The sequence below is a fragment of the Fusarium proliferatum genome (assembly GCF_900067095.1).
Source record: "Fusarium proliferatum ET1 genome assembly, contig: FPRO_scaffold011, whole genome shotgun sequence".
Classification (NCBI taxonomy): domain Eukaryota; kingdom Fungi; phylum Ascomycota; class Sordariomycetes; order Hypocreales; family Nectriaceae; genus Fusarium; species Fusarium proliferatum.
Genome location: NW_022194800.1, coordinates 53,405 through 66,318, shown reverse-complemented (window position 1 = coordinate 66,318; position 12,914 = coordinate 53,405). Strand labels below are relative to the sequence as shown.

Below are 12,914 nucleotides of genomic sequence, written 5' to 3'. Positions count from 1 at the left end.
GGGTTTTTTTTTTGAGAAGCCTGAAGCAAAGCCTTGGGAGCTATAGTTGGAACAAATCACTGAATTGATCAACGAAAAAAGCAGTCGTGCTAGGAGAAGGTCGATAGGTGCTTGCCTTGTGGTGTCTGACTTGGATAGAAGGGGACTCGAGAGGGGCTACACAAGTATTTATCCTTGAGATTTACTCTTCTAATGTTATCAATTAAGCGCCATGAATGGTATCATGAAGCTATTTGCAGGGGCTTCCGTTTGCGCTGGGCCATGAAACGAATCATCGAGACCTGGTGCCCTGGTCAACCTTTCTGTAGCCATATAATTGACCATACTACCCGGATGTTCTATTTTTAAAGCCCAGACGGTCACGATCCTAGTCAAGAAAACGCAGCAGTTATGAAAGTTGTCCAAAGATCTATTAGAAACAGTTGGGGCCATCGAGGAGTATGCTAGCATTGTCACTCTCTCTCGATATGAAAGTGTTCTGAGGTAATTGGTACGAAGCGCCAGCATAGTATTAGCTTTGGGAACCGCTCACGTAAATACAGTTTTTCTTAAGCGCCCAATGCCACGCGCCATCCTGAAACGTCTGAAGTGAAGAACCAACGCGCAGTTCTCTCGAGCGCTTAATGCTTCCTAGGGACCTTGAGTTGAGGTCCTCGAACATCCCGTCCCAGAACCGATCACTCAATTGTAAGTGAGGGCTTTATTGCAGGTCTCGTTGCTTCTGTATAAATTGTATGTAAATGAGTTATTTCATAGACTACCTAGGAGAGCTTATTGTATTGTGTTGATGTTCCTTCTTGAAGTGTATGTAGTGACTAATAAGGCATGTCCTTCTCCACTTCTTTTTCATCTCCAGTCACTGACTAAGCCACCAGTGTAAAGGAAACACGAGCCCCACCACATCTCAACTGCCCAGCCTGATGTTACCACCTCTGAACTGCAACAGCTATGGAGCCTCCAGGTAAAAAGTTGAAGATGGAACAAGGTAAGGCTATCACCTAGGTGTACCGACAAACACAAATCTTGACGGCGTTGTTGACTCTTCGCAGGGTCTTCGTCGAAGCTGGCTTCCAGTCAGGCAACAACGATAGATTTATTGCCAGCCGAAGAATTGCTCCGCGATCTTCTGCTTGAGTGTCGACAACAGTTGGCGACTCAAGAACTGGATATATGGATAACTGGTGGCTGGGTGAGAGATCGACTTCTGGGTATTCCCTGTTCCGACTTAGATATCGCTCTCAGTACCATGACTGGTGTGCAATTCGGCAGTCTTCTGACAGAGTTCCTCAAGCAGAATGAAGCCTCCTACCGGCAGCGAGCCTTAGACTTGGGAATCGAGTTTAAACAGTTCCATGGCTTTCATTCAACCAAGAAGAACCTCGACAAGTCAAAAAAACTAGAGACTGCTGTTGGAAGAATCTTCGGCTTAGACCTGGATCTTGTCAACTTGCGCAAGGAGGTCTACGACGATAATTGTCGTACTCCAGAAATGGAGTTTGGCACCGCCGAGGAAGATGCTTTCAGACGTGATGCAACTGCCAATGCCTTGTTCTTTGACCTGCAAAATCGAAAGGTTGCTGACTTTACTCGCAGAGGCCTGGATGACCTGTATGCTGGCATAATGCGGACACCACTCGAGCCGAGGCAGACCTTTCTCGACGATCCTTTGCGTGTGCTACGTCTCATTCGCATAGGCAGCAAACTCGGTTTCACTCTTGATCCCGAGGCTCTGAGCTGCATCAAAGAGCACGAAATTCACGTTGCTCTAGACGAGAAGGTTAGCCGAGAGAGAGTAGGGATCGAAGTCTTTAAAATGATGAAGAACCGGAATCCCGAGCTATCTTTTTCCTTAATTCATAAGGCCAATCTTTATGGAACTGTCTTCCTGTCGTTGAGCTCTCCTCTGCATGAGCCCCTTCGTCATCTCCTCCCCCAGGAACCCGACAGGCCATGGCCACCCACTTGGTCTCGGGCAATCAACGCTATCACGATGTTAGCGCAGGATCCAGCACGAGAATTTTGGTCTTTGATGGAATCTGAGAAACAGCAAGACATGTTTTGGGCGATGGTCGTTTATGCTCCGTTAGCAGGGCTAAATACCAAGGATCATAGGCTTGCCGTTGACGAAGCTATAAATGCCCTGAAGGGCACCAGGCAACTTTACAAGCTTATCGAATCGTCGCTAGGGAACTTAGAATCTATTCGATCCACCACAGAACTGGTTGTCAGCTCTATTCCATCCCGGGGCACGATTGGGATGAGGATCCGAAAATGGGGGCTTTTCTGGGGCCTACAGGTTCTTTTCTCGGCTCTTGGAGAGATAGTATACTTGAGGCCACAACCGGAATCTCAAGACCCGAGTCAGGAGGAAATAGATAAGGTTTTACAGAGACACGAAGCCCTGCTCTCATTTGCCCAGAAACAAAGGCTGGATTCGGTTTCGTCGTTGAGGCCAATTTTGGATGGAAACGCCATGAAAAAGGCTCTTGGGGTCAAGCAGGGAGGGAAATTCCTTGCCAGGGCAATTGAAGGCCTGCTTGAATGGCAACTTGATCATGAGGAGGCAGACGAAGCAGCGGCTGAGGCATGGCTTCTTAGCCAGAGGGAAAAACTAGGCCTCCCAATAGCTGAGAGCAAATGAATTCCCCAACTCGGCTATCCGATTCATAGGGTACACATTTCCAGCACCCCGAAAGTTGCCCTTACCATCTTGCAGCTTGGGATTTACGAACAGCATGGTCAGGCTGGCCCTGAACAGAGGCCGAATAAGAGGAGAGAAGGGTTGTTTGAAGCTCAAGTCTTACCCTGAGCCAATACGTATGAGACTTGCAAGTGACAAATAATAGCGTTGATAAAGGAAGGACAAAATATCCAAATTCATCTATGTACCCTTTGTTCCTATTAGATGGTCCACCTCTTGAACCCAACATCTCATAAATGCATCAGTCTATCCTCTGCATATCCTAAAAAATACCTGACAGGCCTATAAACATCATCGCACTGACCAATACCTCCAAGATATCCCACTTCTCGATAAACCTCTTCCTCCGACATGTCTAGCTGATCTCGGGGATAGAAGAACTCGCCATTGACAACCTCGTCTATTCTCTGTAGGGAGTATTTGCGTAACCAATCATCCCAAACTCGATCCCAAACCAAGTTCGTTTCGGTGGTGCTTGTTTGCAAACAGCCTTCTCGCCACATCATCTTGTAGTTGAGAAGCATGGCAGTAAGAAAGTCGGTCGCCGTTCTACTGGAACCGAGCTTCCACGATTCTGAGCGGGAGGTCTTTTGCTGTCGCCATATTTCGCACCAGACGAGAAAGCGTAGGATGAGCTGGCTAGGAGCCCATTGCTTCATGTCTTCGGTTTCAGGGAGGATGTATTCGTGAATGGCATCAACCCTTGCTGCTGTCCTGACCCCAAACATGAGACCCTGGAACACTGGCTGAACCGCAGCCAGAGCTCGACTGAATTGGCGATCAGAGAGTGTGAAGCCCAGCAAGTTGTACCACTCCATGAAGTGAGAGAATGCAACTCGGACAGGGGGAGAATCTACGAAAGACAATATCTCTAGGGCCTTACGCCTCTTGGCCTTGCTGTCCTCAGGGGCAAAGAGCTTCATGACCATGGCATTAGCAAAGTCGTGAAAGTATATATCGGCGTGCAATCCTTGAGAACTTTTCGGGCGGTTCCCGAGGTAGAGAATGGGGTTTGTGAAGATGATGAATTCGTAGTCGCACTGCTCTTTGTTGCACCAGTTGACGGACGGATTTCCTCTCCCTCTGTCAAATTGACGACGAATCAAGCCTCGACGCATGAGTCGTGAGCGGCGGAGAGAGCGAGAGACTTGCCTAGTGTGAATACCACCCGAGCCGTTGTATGGAGTGTTTTCGCATACACGGAGTAGGTACTTGACGCAAACTTCTGCACCAAGCCAGCCTTTGGTGGCTTTCTTCTCTTTAGCAGGCTCAGATCTGTCACGGGGGGCTTCCAGGATGCCTGAGATACAGCCACGAGGCGATAGAGGCGGCCCCTGAGGGTCGGCTGGAGGTTCGATGATATTACTCCCATTCTCCGGTTGCTGAGACCCATCGTGGTGATCATTTGGGGCACCCGACGAGAGGGGATCAGAGTTAACATAAGTAGACGATGGAGATGAAGAGATAACAGGGATAGGACCTGGTAAATTATTTGAGTTCCCCATAATTGAATACAGAAAAGTATTTGACAATATCATCAACAATAGAGGGGAAATGAAGCGACAGAGTCGCGAAACCTCGGGAATGGATGGAAAAACTTATATGAACTCCATTTCCCAACGTTCACTGTACCTTGTAATTGTTAATTCAACACCCAATGCGAACGAAAGCCTGCGAAGCATTGTTCCGAGCTCTTCTCAAAGAACGACGGGGAACAAAGAACGTGGATATGTTCACAAAGGACCCGAGTCTGGTCAGCCCCTAGGTCACTCCAATGTTTCAAAGAACAAGGAGACAGCCAATTATAGAAACTGGCGTAAAATGTGACATGTTTATTTTCATGTTTAAGTAGGCTCAAGTGCAGGCGAGTCACTTCGAGAGCAGATTGGAGTTGATGAACTTGACGTCCAAGTTGCGTCCAGATACCTACCTCCCTTGTAAGAAGTTCGTTTGGCCGTTCAAAATTTATCACCACAAGAACTTCCTGCACTTCTTGCTTCCACATAGACAACGAGTCATATGATCGATGTCGCAACCCGATTCCTCTCCCTCGTGTGAAACCCCATCGACATAATCAAATGTAAGCTCCTCACCCTCAGGTATGTCCTTGATTGCGAACAAGGCAAGATCGTGAATATGCTTGTCAGCATGATCACCCACGCGCGCAAAGATTCGCATGTTGGGGTCGCAAGAATGGTTGACGAATCGCGTCGGGCCAGACATGAATTCGCCGTCTACTTCAAGAGATGGGCCCTTTAGCCGATGGTCGAATGACTCGGGGTCTGTGAATTTGTCGAGAGCGAAGAGGTAAACATCCTTACGCTGAGAGATAGCAGACTGTGAGCGCCGTCGATCGGCTTCGTTGGATGTGATGATCTCACCGAGATATCGGTCGACGAACTGGCCTTTCTTAATTGACACGGGAGATCTCACTCCTATTGTTTTGGTCAGTGAATTGTTTATTAGTCAAAGATGAGAATGACACTCACCCCATCCGCGGTCTGGGGTGCGGAATATCTCCAAGGGAATCGTTCTGCCGCGCTCGACGACGCGATTTGGGCAGTCTATACTACAGGAGCAGCTCTGGTGACACTCGTAGATAGGCATCTTTGAGTTATGGAACTTGGAGCGCAAAAGACCGGCCTTTGCACCGTGGGAGTGGTAAGCATATGCTATCCGCCGAGGCTTTGGTGTGGTTCTCTCCATCTTGTCACCGAAAGCATCGAACTCCTCTTCATCGCTAGAATCGTCGTCTTCTAAGTCGGCGAGACAGTGACAACTTGTGTATTGGCACTCTGAGTCCTTGGCGCAGGAGCAGCCGCTGCGGAAGCTATCGCCAGCTTGCTCAACTCCTTTACCAAGGACGACGTTGTTTATGAATCTAAAGTCACCAGGGAGTACCTCATCGTCTTGTTCGTTAACAACTGTCACTGGGAGTGTTGAGTGAGTCGAAAAAGCGCGAATCTGACACCAGTGACAATTATTGCGCTCTACTTCATAGCCCTGCAGGTTGGATTAGTCATAGCTATAACCGACATGAGATTGGGTGAGTACGTACTTCTTTGCCGTGGAAGTAGAAATGGCGTTCTGTGGCCTTTAGCATTGCAGCCATTGTTGATTGTGCAGTGTTACTAGAGAGGATGGTTTGTTTGTTTTTGGCTCAGAGACGGTGCAATGCTGCGTTGATGGTAAGAAAGTGAGACAAAGAAAACGAAAGGTGGGAAACATGTATTATTGAATGAAATTAAGAGCCGTTGTCTGAGAAGAGTGAAAAGAACACGGATTATTCATCTCTGTCTGGTGTAAAGCAAACATGTCGAGCTTGAAGAGTTGGAGCCCACGGTGAAGCACTGAAACTGGGTTAGTGGGTGCCTGTCAAGTAAAAGCCACATGCTGATTGGCCCCTGCTTCGGTGAATGTCAAGGTGAGTGAGTACCTACACTAGGTATAGAAAACCTGCTGAAGATTCCTCCTGCAAAAATAGGCAGGGTCTGGTCTTGGACATTAAGTCCTACCCACTAACTAAGGGAGTTAGTTATCTGTGAGTAGACAGGTATTCAAGATTAGGTAGATGGCGGTGTTGCACAGTAAACAAGGGCATTCCTGGACATGACCATGGTGTTGCATCTGAGAAGCACGAGATCTATAAGACAAGGTCGTCATTAGTATAGTTAGTTAATCAATCTCTGGGAACCCCTGCCTGGTCTGCTCATACAAAACCCCGCCTACCAACAAGACTCAACTTGGTGATACCTGTACCCTACCTCCAGTAATCTACACCGAGCTACTGATGAATTACCTACCTTATCCTGTGATTACGAGTCCCTCGAGTTTCTTGGCTGAAACCGTAGAGGCACGTACCAAGCTCTCCAGCACATCGTGTGCATCATACTACATAAAAGGCCGCGTCTCCCCCGGTTCTTTGACTGACGACTTGAGCTTAATCTTTCGTCACCTTGACCAGCATCTAGTCTATGTATCTCCCTGTGAATTGATCCCTGCCAGGCCGGGCCATGCAATCAATCAATCAATGATCAGCAAGTCATTGTCTGAACCAGATAAAACAAGCAATTGAATACAGCATTTCACCTCTCACCCCTCTTTTACTCGACCGAGATTCAACTTGATCACCCTGAACCAAATAAAGATTAGCCAACAACAGCGACATTTCTTCTTCGTTGTCTTAGTCTGTTTCCTTTTTTTAAGCTCCAAGTTTGTCCCGCTTCTGCGCCCCCCCCCTGGTCTGCTCTAGCTTGGTCGGGTCTGGCCAGGCCGTGACTTTTGGTGGGAAAGCCCCCAAAAGGAAGAGGCGATAGGTTCGGCGACCCCAGCCAACAAAACTCGGCTCCCGTCTATAACCATTCACATCATACGCATACACATAAACATCCATTATTCTCATACATAATACTTAGTACATCCTTCGTCTTCTCTCTGCGCCTCTTTCGTGCTTCCATCTCCTCAGCGTCCCATCTCCTGCTCCTCTTTCGTTCAGTCAGTCAGTCAATCATTCAACTGCGACATCTTCTACACCCGCCAAATACGCTGCACTATACTACACTGCACTGGCTGTCCTATCTGGTCTGGTCTGATCTCATCTGATAGATCTGCGACCTTACTTTGGCCAGCGATGGCTAGTCACTAAAGTTGGGATCCTCATTCCTTAACAAGACCTTCAATCCACAGGTCAACGGCGATCGTCGCTCACCCCTTGTAGCAAACATGGTCCGGCTCTTCTCTGCTTGCAACATAAACATGTCATCACCTCTAACATTCCACTTCTAGGGCTGCTGCCTCTCTCGTTCTTCGGGTCCCAACTCTCCCTACCCAGGTGGCGCACCCAACGCTTCGTCCCGCGCTATCAATCCTCCCCCGCTGGCACTCCCAGAAGCTGCTCAACCGCAAATCCCCGCCGAAAGACGTCGCCAGCACCGTCGCAGCAATCGTCCCCTGGATCAGCATATCGATAAGCCTTTGCGACGACACGAGTGGACCTCACGCGATCGCACATGGACCAAGAGCGAATTGGTAAAGGAACGAGCTGCCTTCTTTGACACAAGAGTCACCGGCAGGCCCGAGATATGGCAGACTATTCATGCGGCGCTGGCTGTCTTGTGGGATCCAGAAGGCCAGGACGCGCAAGACGACGGATCCAATGGCCTTGCGACGGCTCAGATGATTCTGTCCGCTGCTGAGATCTCTCTACCAACTGGCAACCTCTCCAATGGCGTCTACGACTCTCTAGGAAACTACTATCAATTGCCGGAATGGGTTGTTTGTGATCCGTTGAATGTGCAGGAGGATCGAGAAGACGGCGCAAAGAGCAATCTCTCAAATGCTGGCGACGATACAGCAGCGGATGAAGAACTGAGCGACGAAGAGATGGAGGGCAAGAAACAAGAAAAGGGCAAAGAGGTGGACGATGCCCAAGAGACAGTCAAACTACGAGCCAGGCTCAGTGAGAACGGCCAAGATGTCAATGTCGCCATATATGAGTCGGATACTGTTCGTAGTGTAGCCAAAAAGATTGCTCTCGAGGCTGGCGTAAGTACCTTGCCTATTCTCTGGCGACGGGAGCAAACAGAATGCTAACGACACCCAGCTTGCGTCGACCAAGAAGATCAGGATAGCATACATGGGCAAGATTCTTAAGGACAATCTGTCTCTTACGGCACAAAACTGGCAAACTGGCCATGTCGTCAATGCCCTTGTCTTTGACATTTGATCGTGCCCTGCCCTGCCCTGCTCTACCCTACCGCTATCATATCATCCCAGCGCCAGACAGAAGCAACATGGTCCCTGAACTTTTGTCTTGGCCAAATCCTTCACTCTCATCGTCAACTTATCTCAATGGCAGCTATGCCATCTATTGATCCGCTACGGTCGGCCATTTTTGGACAATACCCTATATCGTTTTTATCCTGCTTTTACCACATCTGTGTCTTTTGGAGTTGGTGGATGCTGCTGGTCTAGCGATGATTTCCCCATCACTTATATTCCTCTCATGTCCCTTCGTGTCGAGATTAATTTTGGACACTATTAACAGCCGTTGTTCATACTATACACGTGCGTATGAGCCCAACAAGGCACCCGACAGGGCACCCAACATAAGTTCGGCAAACCCCTCGCTAATATCACTTTTCCCTGTTCTGAATGAGAAAGCCTGGCTATTCAACCACACTTCGTGATAGCCACTGCCTCTGACTGTGACCCTGTATGAAACCATGTGCCTTTGTAATCAACGTCTACCTAAACCTGCTTACAATGAACTCTACCAGGGACCCATCGCACAACCTTTTGGGGGGAAAACACCCATTAACATGCTCCGACCCTGACCCCCCAACCATCGTCATGAATCTTGCAATGCTGAGATAACCCTTCATGTATAATTAGATCCAGGTGTTTCTACGTATATCAGCCGACCTAAGCTGTGGACCCGATCTTGTTAAGTCCCTTCAAAGAGCCCAAGCTCAGTGCCAAGCCTTGTGATCGACTTCTTATTCTGACGAAACCAGTGATGGGTCCATCCTCGCCCTCCTTCTCAATGCTCAGGTTAGCGAGAGCATCCTCGCCTAAGTCCATGGTTAGCACAATCCAATCATTACCAGGGACTAGAATCACTTACCAAACACACTCCTGGCGTAAAGATTGGCACTCAGGAATTGACAGTCGCCCTTGAGGCTGGCCTCTGGTGTTAGGCAGTTCATATTTGTGCAGGCCATAAGCTGGTCGAGGAAGTCACGTAGCGACTTGGCCTTGGAGTTAATGTTGACCTTGTTCTCCCACTCGAATTCAGTCCACATAGTGCGGAATTGGGTCTCCGTGCAAGTGGCGGGCTGGATGTAGTCCATGATATCGACGTGTAGGTCGTTGAGAATAACGACATTAGTGTCAGTAGAGTGGGCACCGTCATACACGACGTTACCAAAGATGACACCAGTGTCTGTTGATGAGACCTTGATTGTGCATTGCACGTTGTGGAAGTCATGAGGGCCCAGGTTCTGCGTAGTAGGTCGCTCGACAACCTTTAGGTCACCAAGCGTGGCGAACTCGACTGAGAGGTTTTGAAGTGTCTCTGTTGTCTGGTTGACAAGAAGGACATCGAGAACAATGTCGAACTGGTGAACCTTGACATATGCCTCAGCATACACGGGGTCTGAGAATCCGGTCAACTGAACCACACGGCTAAGCTTGGAAGACAGGTCTTCAGCGGTGCCCTCACCACCAGTTGCCCTCTCCAGATCCACCTCGATCTCATCGAGGCCTTCAGTGGTGTTCTTCTTGGCTAGTTGTCGAATTTGAACAACGTCGTCAACCTGCACAGCAGTCTTAGCCTTCTCGAAAGCCTCCTTGGCGGCTCGCTTCTTCTCCTCCACCTGGACCATGGCTCGGAAGGCCTTGCGGGTATCATCCAACCAAACGGTCTCAAGCTCCTTCTTCTGCTCAAACTCGGCCAATGATCGTACACATGACATGATTCGGTCCACAGAGTCCTCATCAATGGGGGCTTTGACAAATTGAGATTGTCCAACTCGAATGATAGAAATCATAATCAGCATGGCCTCAGCTCGGAGGGCGTTAGTTCGAGCCTGATCCGAGGAAATCTCATGATGTCGCATCACAAGCTTGACGAGAGTAGATGATAGAACAGTGGCCAGATAGTAGTCTCCATCAAGAATGAGTTGGCGGAGAGGAGGCTTCTGAGCAGTCTTGACGGCCTCTAACTTGGCAGCTGCTGAAGACTGGCTGGTAAGAGCAGTCTCGGTAGCATATGTGCCATCAGCCAGGACCTTGCGTGAGCCAGATGGCGCGGCCGGCTTCGATGCTCCGTTGATGTGATCGTCGGTTTGCTCCTCGGTGTCATGAGAATCCAATAGACGTTGCTCCGATGCGAGAATGGGCATCTCGCCGAGACTAGCTCGTATCCTCTTCCAAGCCTCTCGGATGTCTTTCTCTTCAAGAGAGTACTCACCAATGATCCACATGATGCCACGGTACACTTTGCCAGCTCGGACCTCACCCAGGGTGGAGACAAGCCGCTCAATGATGGTAGTACGCAGATTGGGGAACTTTTCAACAACTTCCTTGACAAAGTTGATAACATCGACAGCGGAAGCGTTGTTGAAGTCGGCAATAAAATCCATAAGCAGCTCCACGACGCTCGCTGCGACCTCGGAAAACTTGATTGCGCATTGGTGAATAGAGTGGATAAGGAGAGATCGGTACTCGGTGTTCTTCTCGTATTCTTGATCGACTGTTTTGGAGAGTTCTTTCTTGAGTAAGAGGACAACCTCTTCGACATTCTTGCTGGATACCATCTCAAGAGCAAGACCAAGAGCCTTTCGTCGGACGTCGATATCGGTACTGGACAGAACTCGGAGAATCTCCATGGTCAGGTCATCAAGGACACCCTCGTTCTTCTTGCGCAATTGATCGACTCGGTCAAGAACAATCAGCTTGACATTGTTATCGGCTTCCTTGATGCTCAGCTCAATGAACTTCGCGGCGGCAGCCTTCACTGCGACAGGGTTGTTGGTTAGAGCAGTAAGAGATGAGGCAGCTTCGTATACGACAGTTGAAGCGCCAGCTTCTAGCAGGTCGAAGATCAATCGCAGATAACGTGCCTATCAAACAGTCAGTGGCTATTCAGCCTCCGCCGTGAGTGACTATCAGACAAACCTTGTTCTGGGAGTTCTGAACCGCATCCTTGCGAATAAACTCGAGTTCGACAAGCTGAAGAAGCTCCTCTGCATTGGGAATGCCTTCAAAAACGGAACTCAGATAAACAAGGGCAGCATCGTGGTCAATGCTAACGAGAGCGGCAAAACCATTCCTTCGGCAAACACCGTCACTCTCTCCCTCGAGAAAAGTCGAAATAAGTTCGGAGGCATCTGGAATCAGGGAGGGTGAGTGCAAGAAAATAGAGGCGATGGCAAAAACGGCGTTTTTTCGGACATAGGCATGTCGGTGTTCGAGGCAAGATCGTGCTGAAGAGAGGAGAGGCTCAATGAGCTCAGCTTCCCTCAATTTGCAAAGGAAGCGTAGGGTGTTTCCTCGGATGTATTCGTTGGGATGTTGAAGATCGTTTCGGATACCGTTACTACGAGAGTGATGTCAGCAAAAGCCCATCGCAGCGATCAAATGTCATGGCGTATAAGTAGTAGTAGTACTAAGGGTGTAGCCGTACCAAACTAGAATCATCTCTTGCTTGAGCTTGCCGCTGCTGTCAAGCTTGGGGCAGATTTCGTAGTAGAAGTAAAGTAGCTTCTTGAGAGGCTTGTACTTTGAAGGCATGACGAAACGGATAATGTGCATTAGAAGACTGGGCATAGGATCGCCATTGAGCATGATGGTCAAGATGCGCTTCATAGTCTCGACCTTGGTCTCATCGGTACCCTTCTCCAGCTGCATGCGCAGATCGGAAACGGTGGGGACGTCGGCCGCATTGTCCTGGTGAACCAGACTGTACGCATTCTCAAGAAAGCCAGACATCTTGAAGGGTGTCGCCAGTTACTGGCCGAGAAAGTTGGTGGGAGTGTTTGTCGTAGATGGGACGTGGCTCTTAGGGGGACGCTTGGAGGTGGATTGGAGGTAAAGGTGGTATCGACTTCGGCGGTGGGGAGGCTCAGCTCAGGGGTTCAAGCTGCTTTAGAGCTTTAATTGTCAGGTTGAGTACCAGAATCCGCCTTGGCCATTCGCTGAGTGGTATCTGGCGCGCAATCGCTATCGGCTTTTACCAGAATCCCCTGTGGTATTTTGGACCAGCTCTGGACGGCATCAACTTCAAGAAGATCTGTCCTGCCAGCGATGTCGAACAGGTGGCACTAAGCGACTTGATGTGAGGGACACTATCACGTGACTTAACAAGGGGTAGTTTTGTACTTTGAGGCTACCCATTCAATGATGATTTCTTTATCCTTAACTGCAGATTGAGAGGGTTACTTCTGAAAAAGAAACCATCAGATACTTTTGAAAGATGATTTACGACTCAGACAAACATAAGGAGGCCACTCTTAGACCTGGTGTAGTTATATTGCCTCATTGATAGCTGAGTCTTGGGTTGACGGCTAGTGTACTTCCAAAGCGGCGAGCCTTAGTTGGCTGCCGACGGTGAAGGTCTTACACCTACCTGATGGAGGTGTCGCTGTCGTAAAGCTGTTCTGCCCCGCCGAATATGGTCCGTGCACACATCTTCTACCACAAGGTCCCGCGA

At 49.0% G+C, this 12,914-nt stretch overlaps 5 protein-coding genes across 5 annotated transcripts; 2 read left to right on the top strand and 3 right to left on the bottom strand.

Annotated features, from left to right (window-relative positions):
- Positions 1-1,246: 1,246 nt before the first annotated feature.
- FPRO_08201 (uncharacterized protein) lies at positions 1,247-2,641 on the top strand (the record flags this gene model as incomplete). The annotated part of the gene is made up of 1 exon (XM_031221843.1): positions 1,247-2,641. The coding sequence occupies one exon, from the start codon at positions 1,247-1,249 to the stop codon at positions 2,639-2,641; it is 1,395 nt and encodes a 464-aa protein (XP_031087361.1).
- A 290-nt stretch (positions 2,642-2,931) lies between these two features.
- FPRO_08200 (uncharacterized protein) lies at positions 2,932-4,206 on the bottom strand (the record flags this gene model as incomplete). Its single annotated transcript, XM_031221842.1, has 1 exon — positions 2,932-4,206. One exon carries the CDS (start codon positions 4,204-4,206, stop codon positions 2,932-2,934), a length of 1,275 nt encoding a protein of 424 aa, XP_031087360.1.
- A 463-nt stretch (positions 4,207-4,669) lies between these two features.
- FPRO_08199 (putative histone H3 methyltransferase DIM-5) lies at positions 4,670-5,813 on the bottom strand (the record flags this gene model as incomplete). Its single annotated transcript, XM_031221841.1, has 3 exons — positions 4,670-5,136; positions 5,191-5,704; positions 5,760-5,813. The coding sequence occupies 3 exons, from the start codon at positions 5,811-5,813 to the stop codon at positions 4,670-4,672; spliced, it is 1,035 nt and encodes a 344-aa protein (XP_031087359.1).
- A 1,610-nt stretch (positions 5,814-7,423) lies between these two features.
- FPRO_08198 (uncharacterized protein) lies at positions 7,424-8,426 on the top strand (the record flags this gene model as incomplete). The annotated part of the gene is made up of 3 exons (XM_031221840.1): positions 7,424-7,426; positions 7,487-8,245; positions 8,304-8,426. 3 exons carry the CDS (start codon positions 7,424-7,426, stop codon positions 8,424-8,426), a joined length of 885 nt encoding a protein of 294 aa, XP_031087358.1.
- Positions 8,427-9,124: 698 nt separating this feature from the next.
- On the bottom strand, positions 9,125-12,193 carry FPRO_08197 (putative coatomer complex beta chain; the record flags this gene model as incomplete). The annotated part of the gene is made up of 4 exons (XM_031221839.1): positions 9,125-9,273; positions 9,327-11,325; positions 11,381-11,801; positions 11,889-12,193. The coding sequence occupies 4 exons, from the start codon at positions 12,191-12,193 to the stop codon at positions 9,125-9,127; spliced, it is 2,874 nt and encodes a 957-aa protein (XP_031087357.1).
- Between the last annotated feature and the right edge of the window lie 721 nt (positions 12,194-12,914).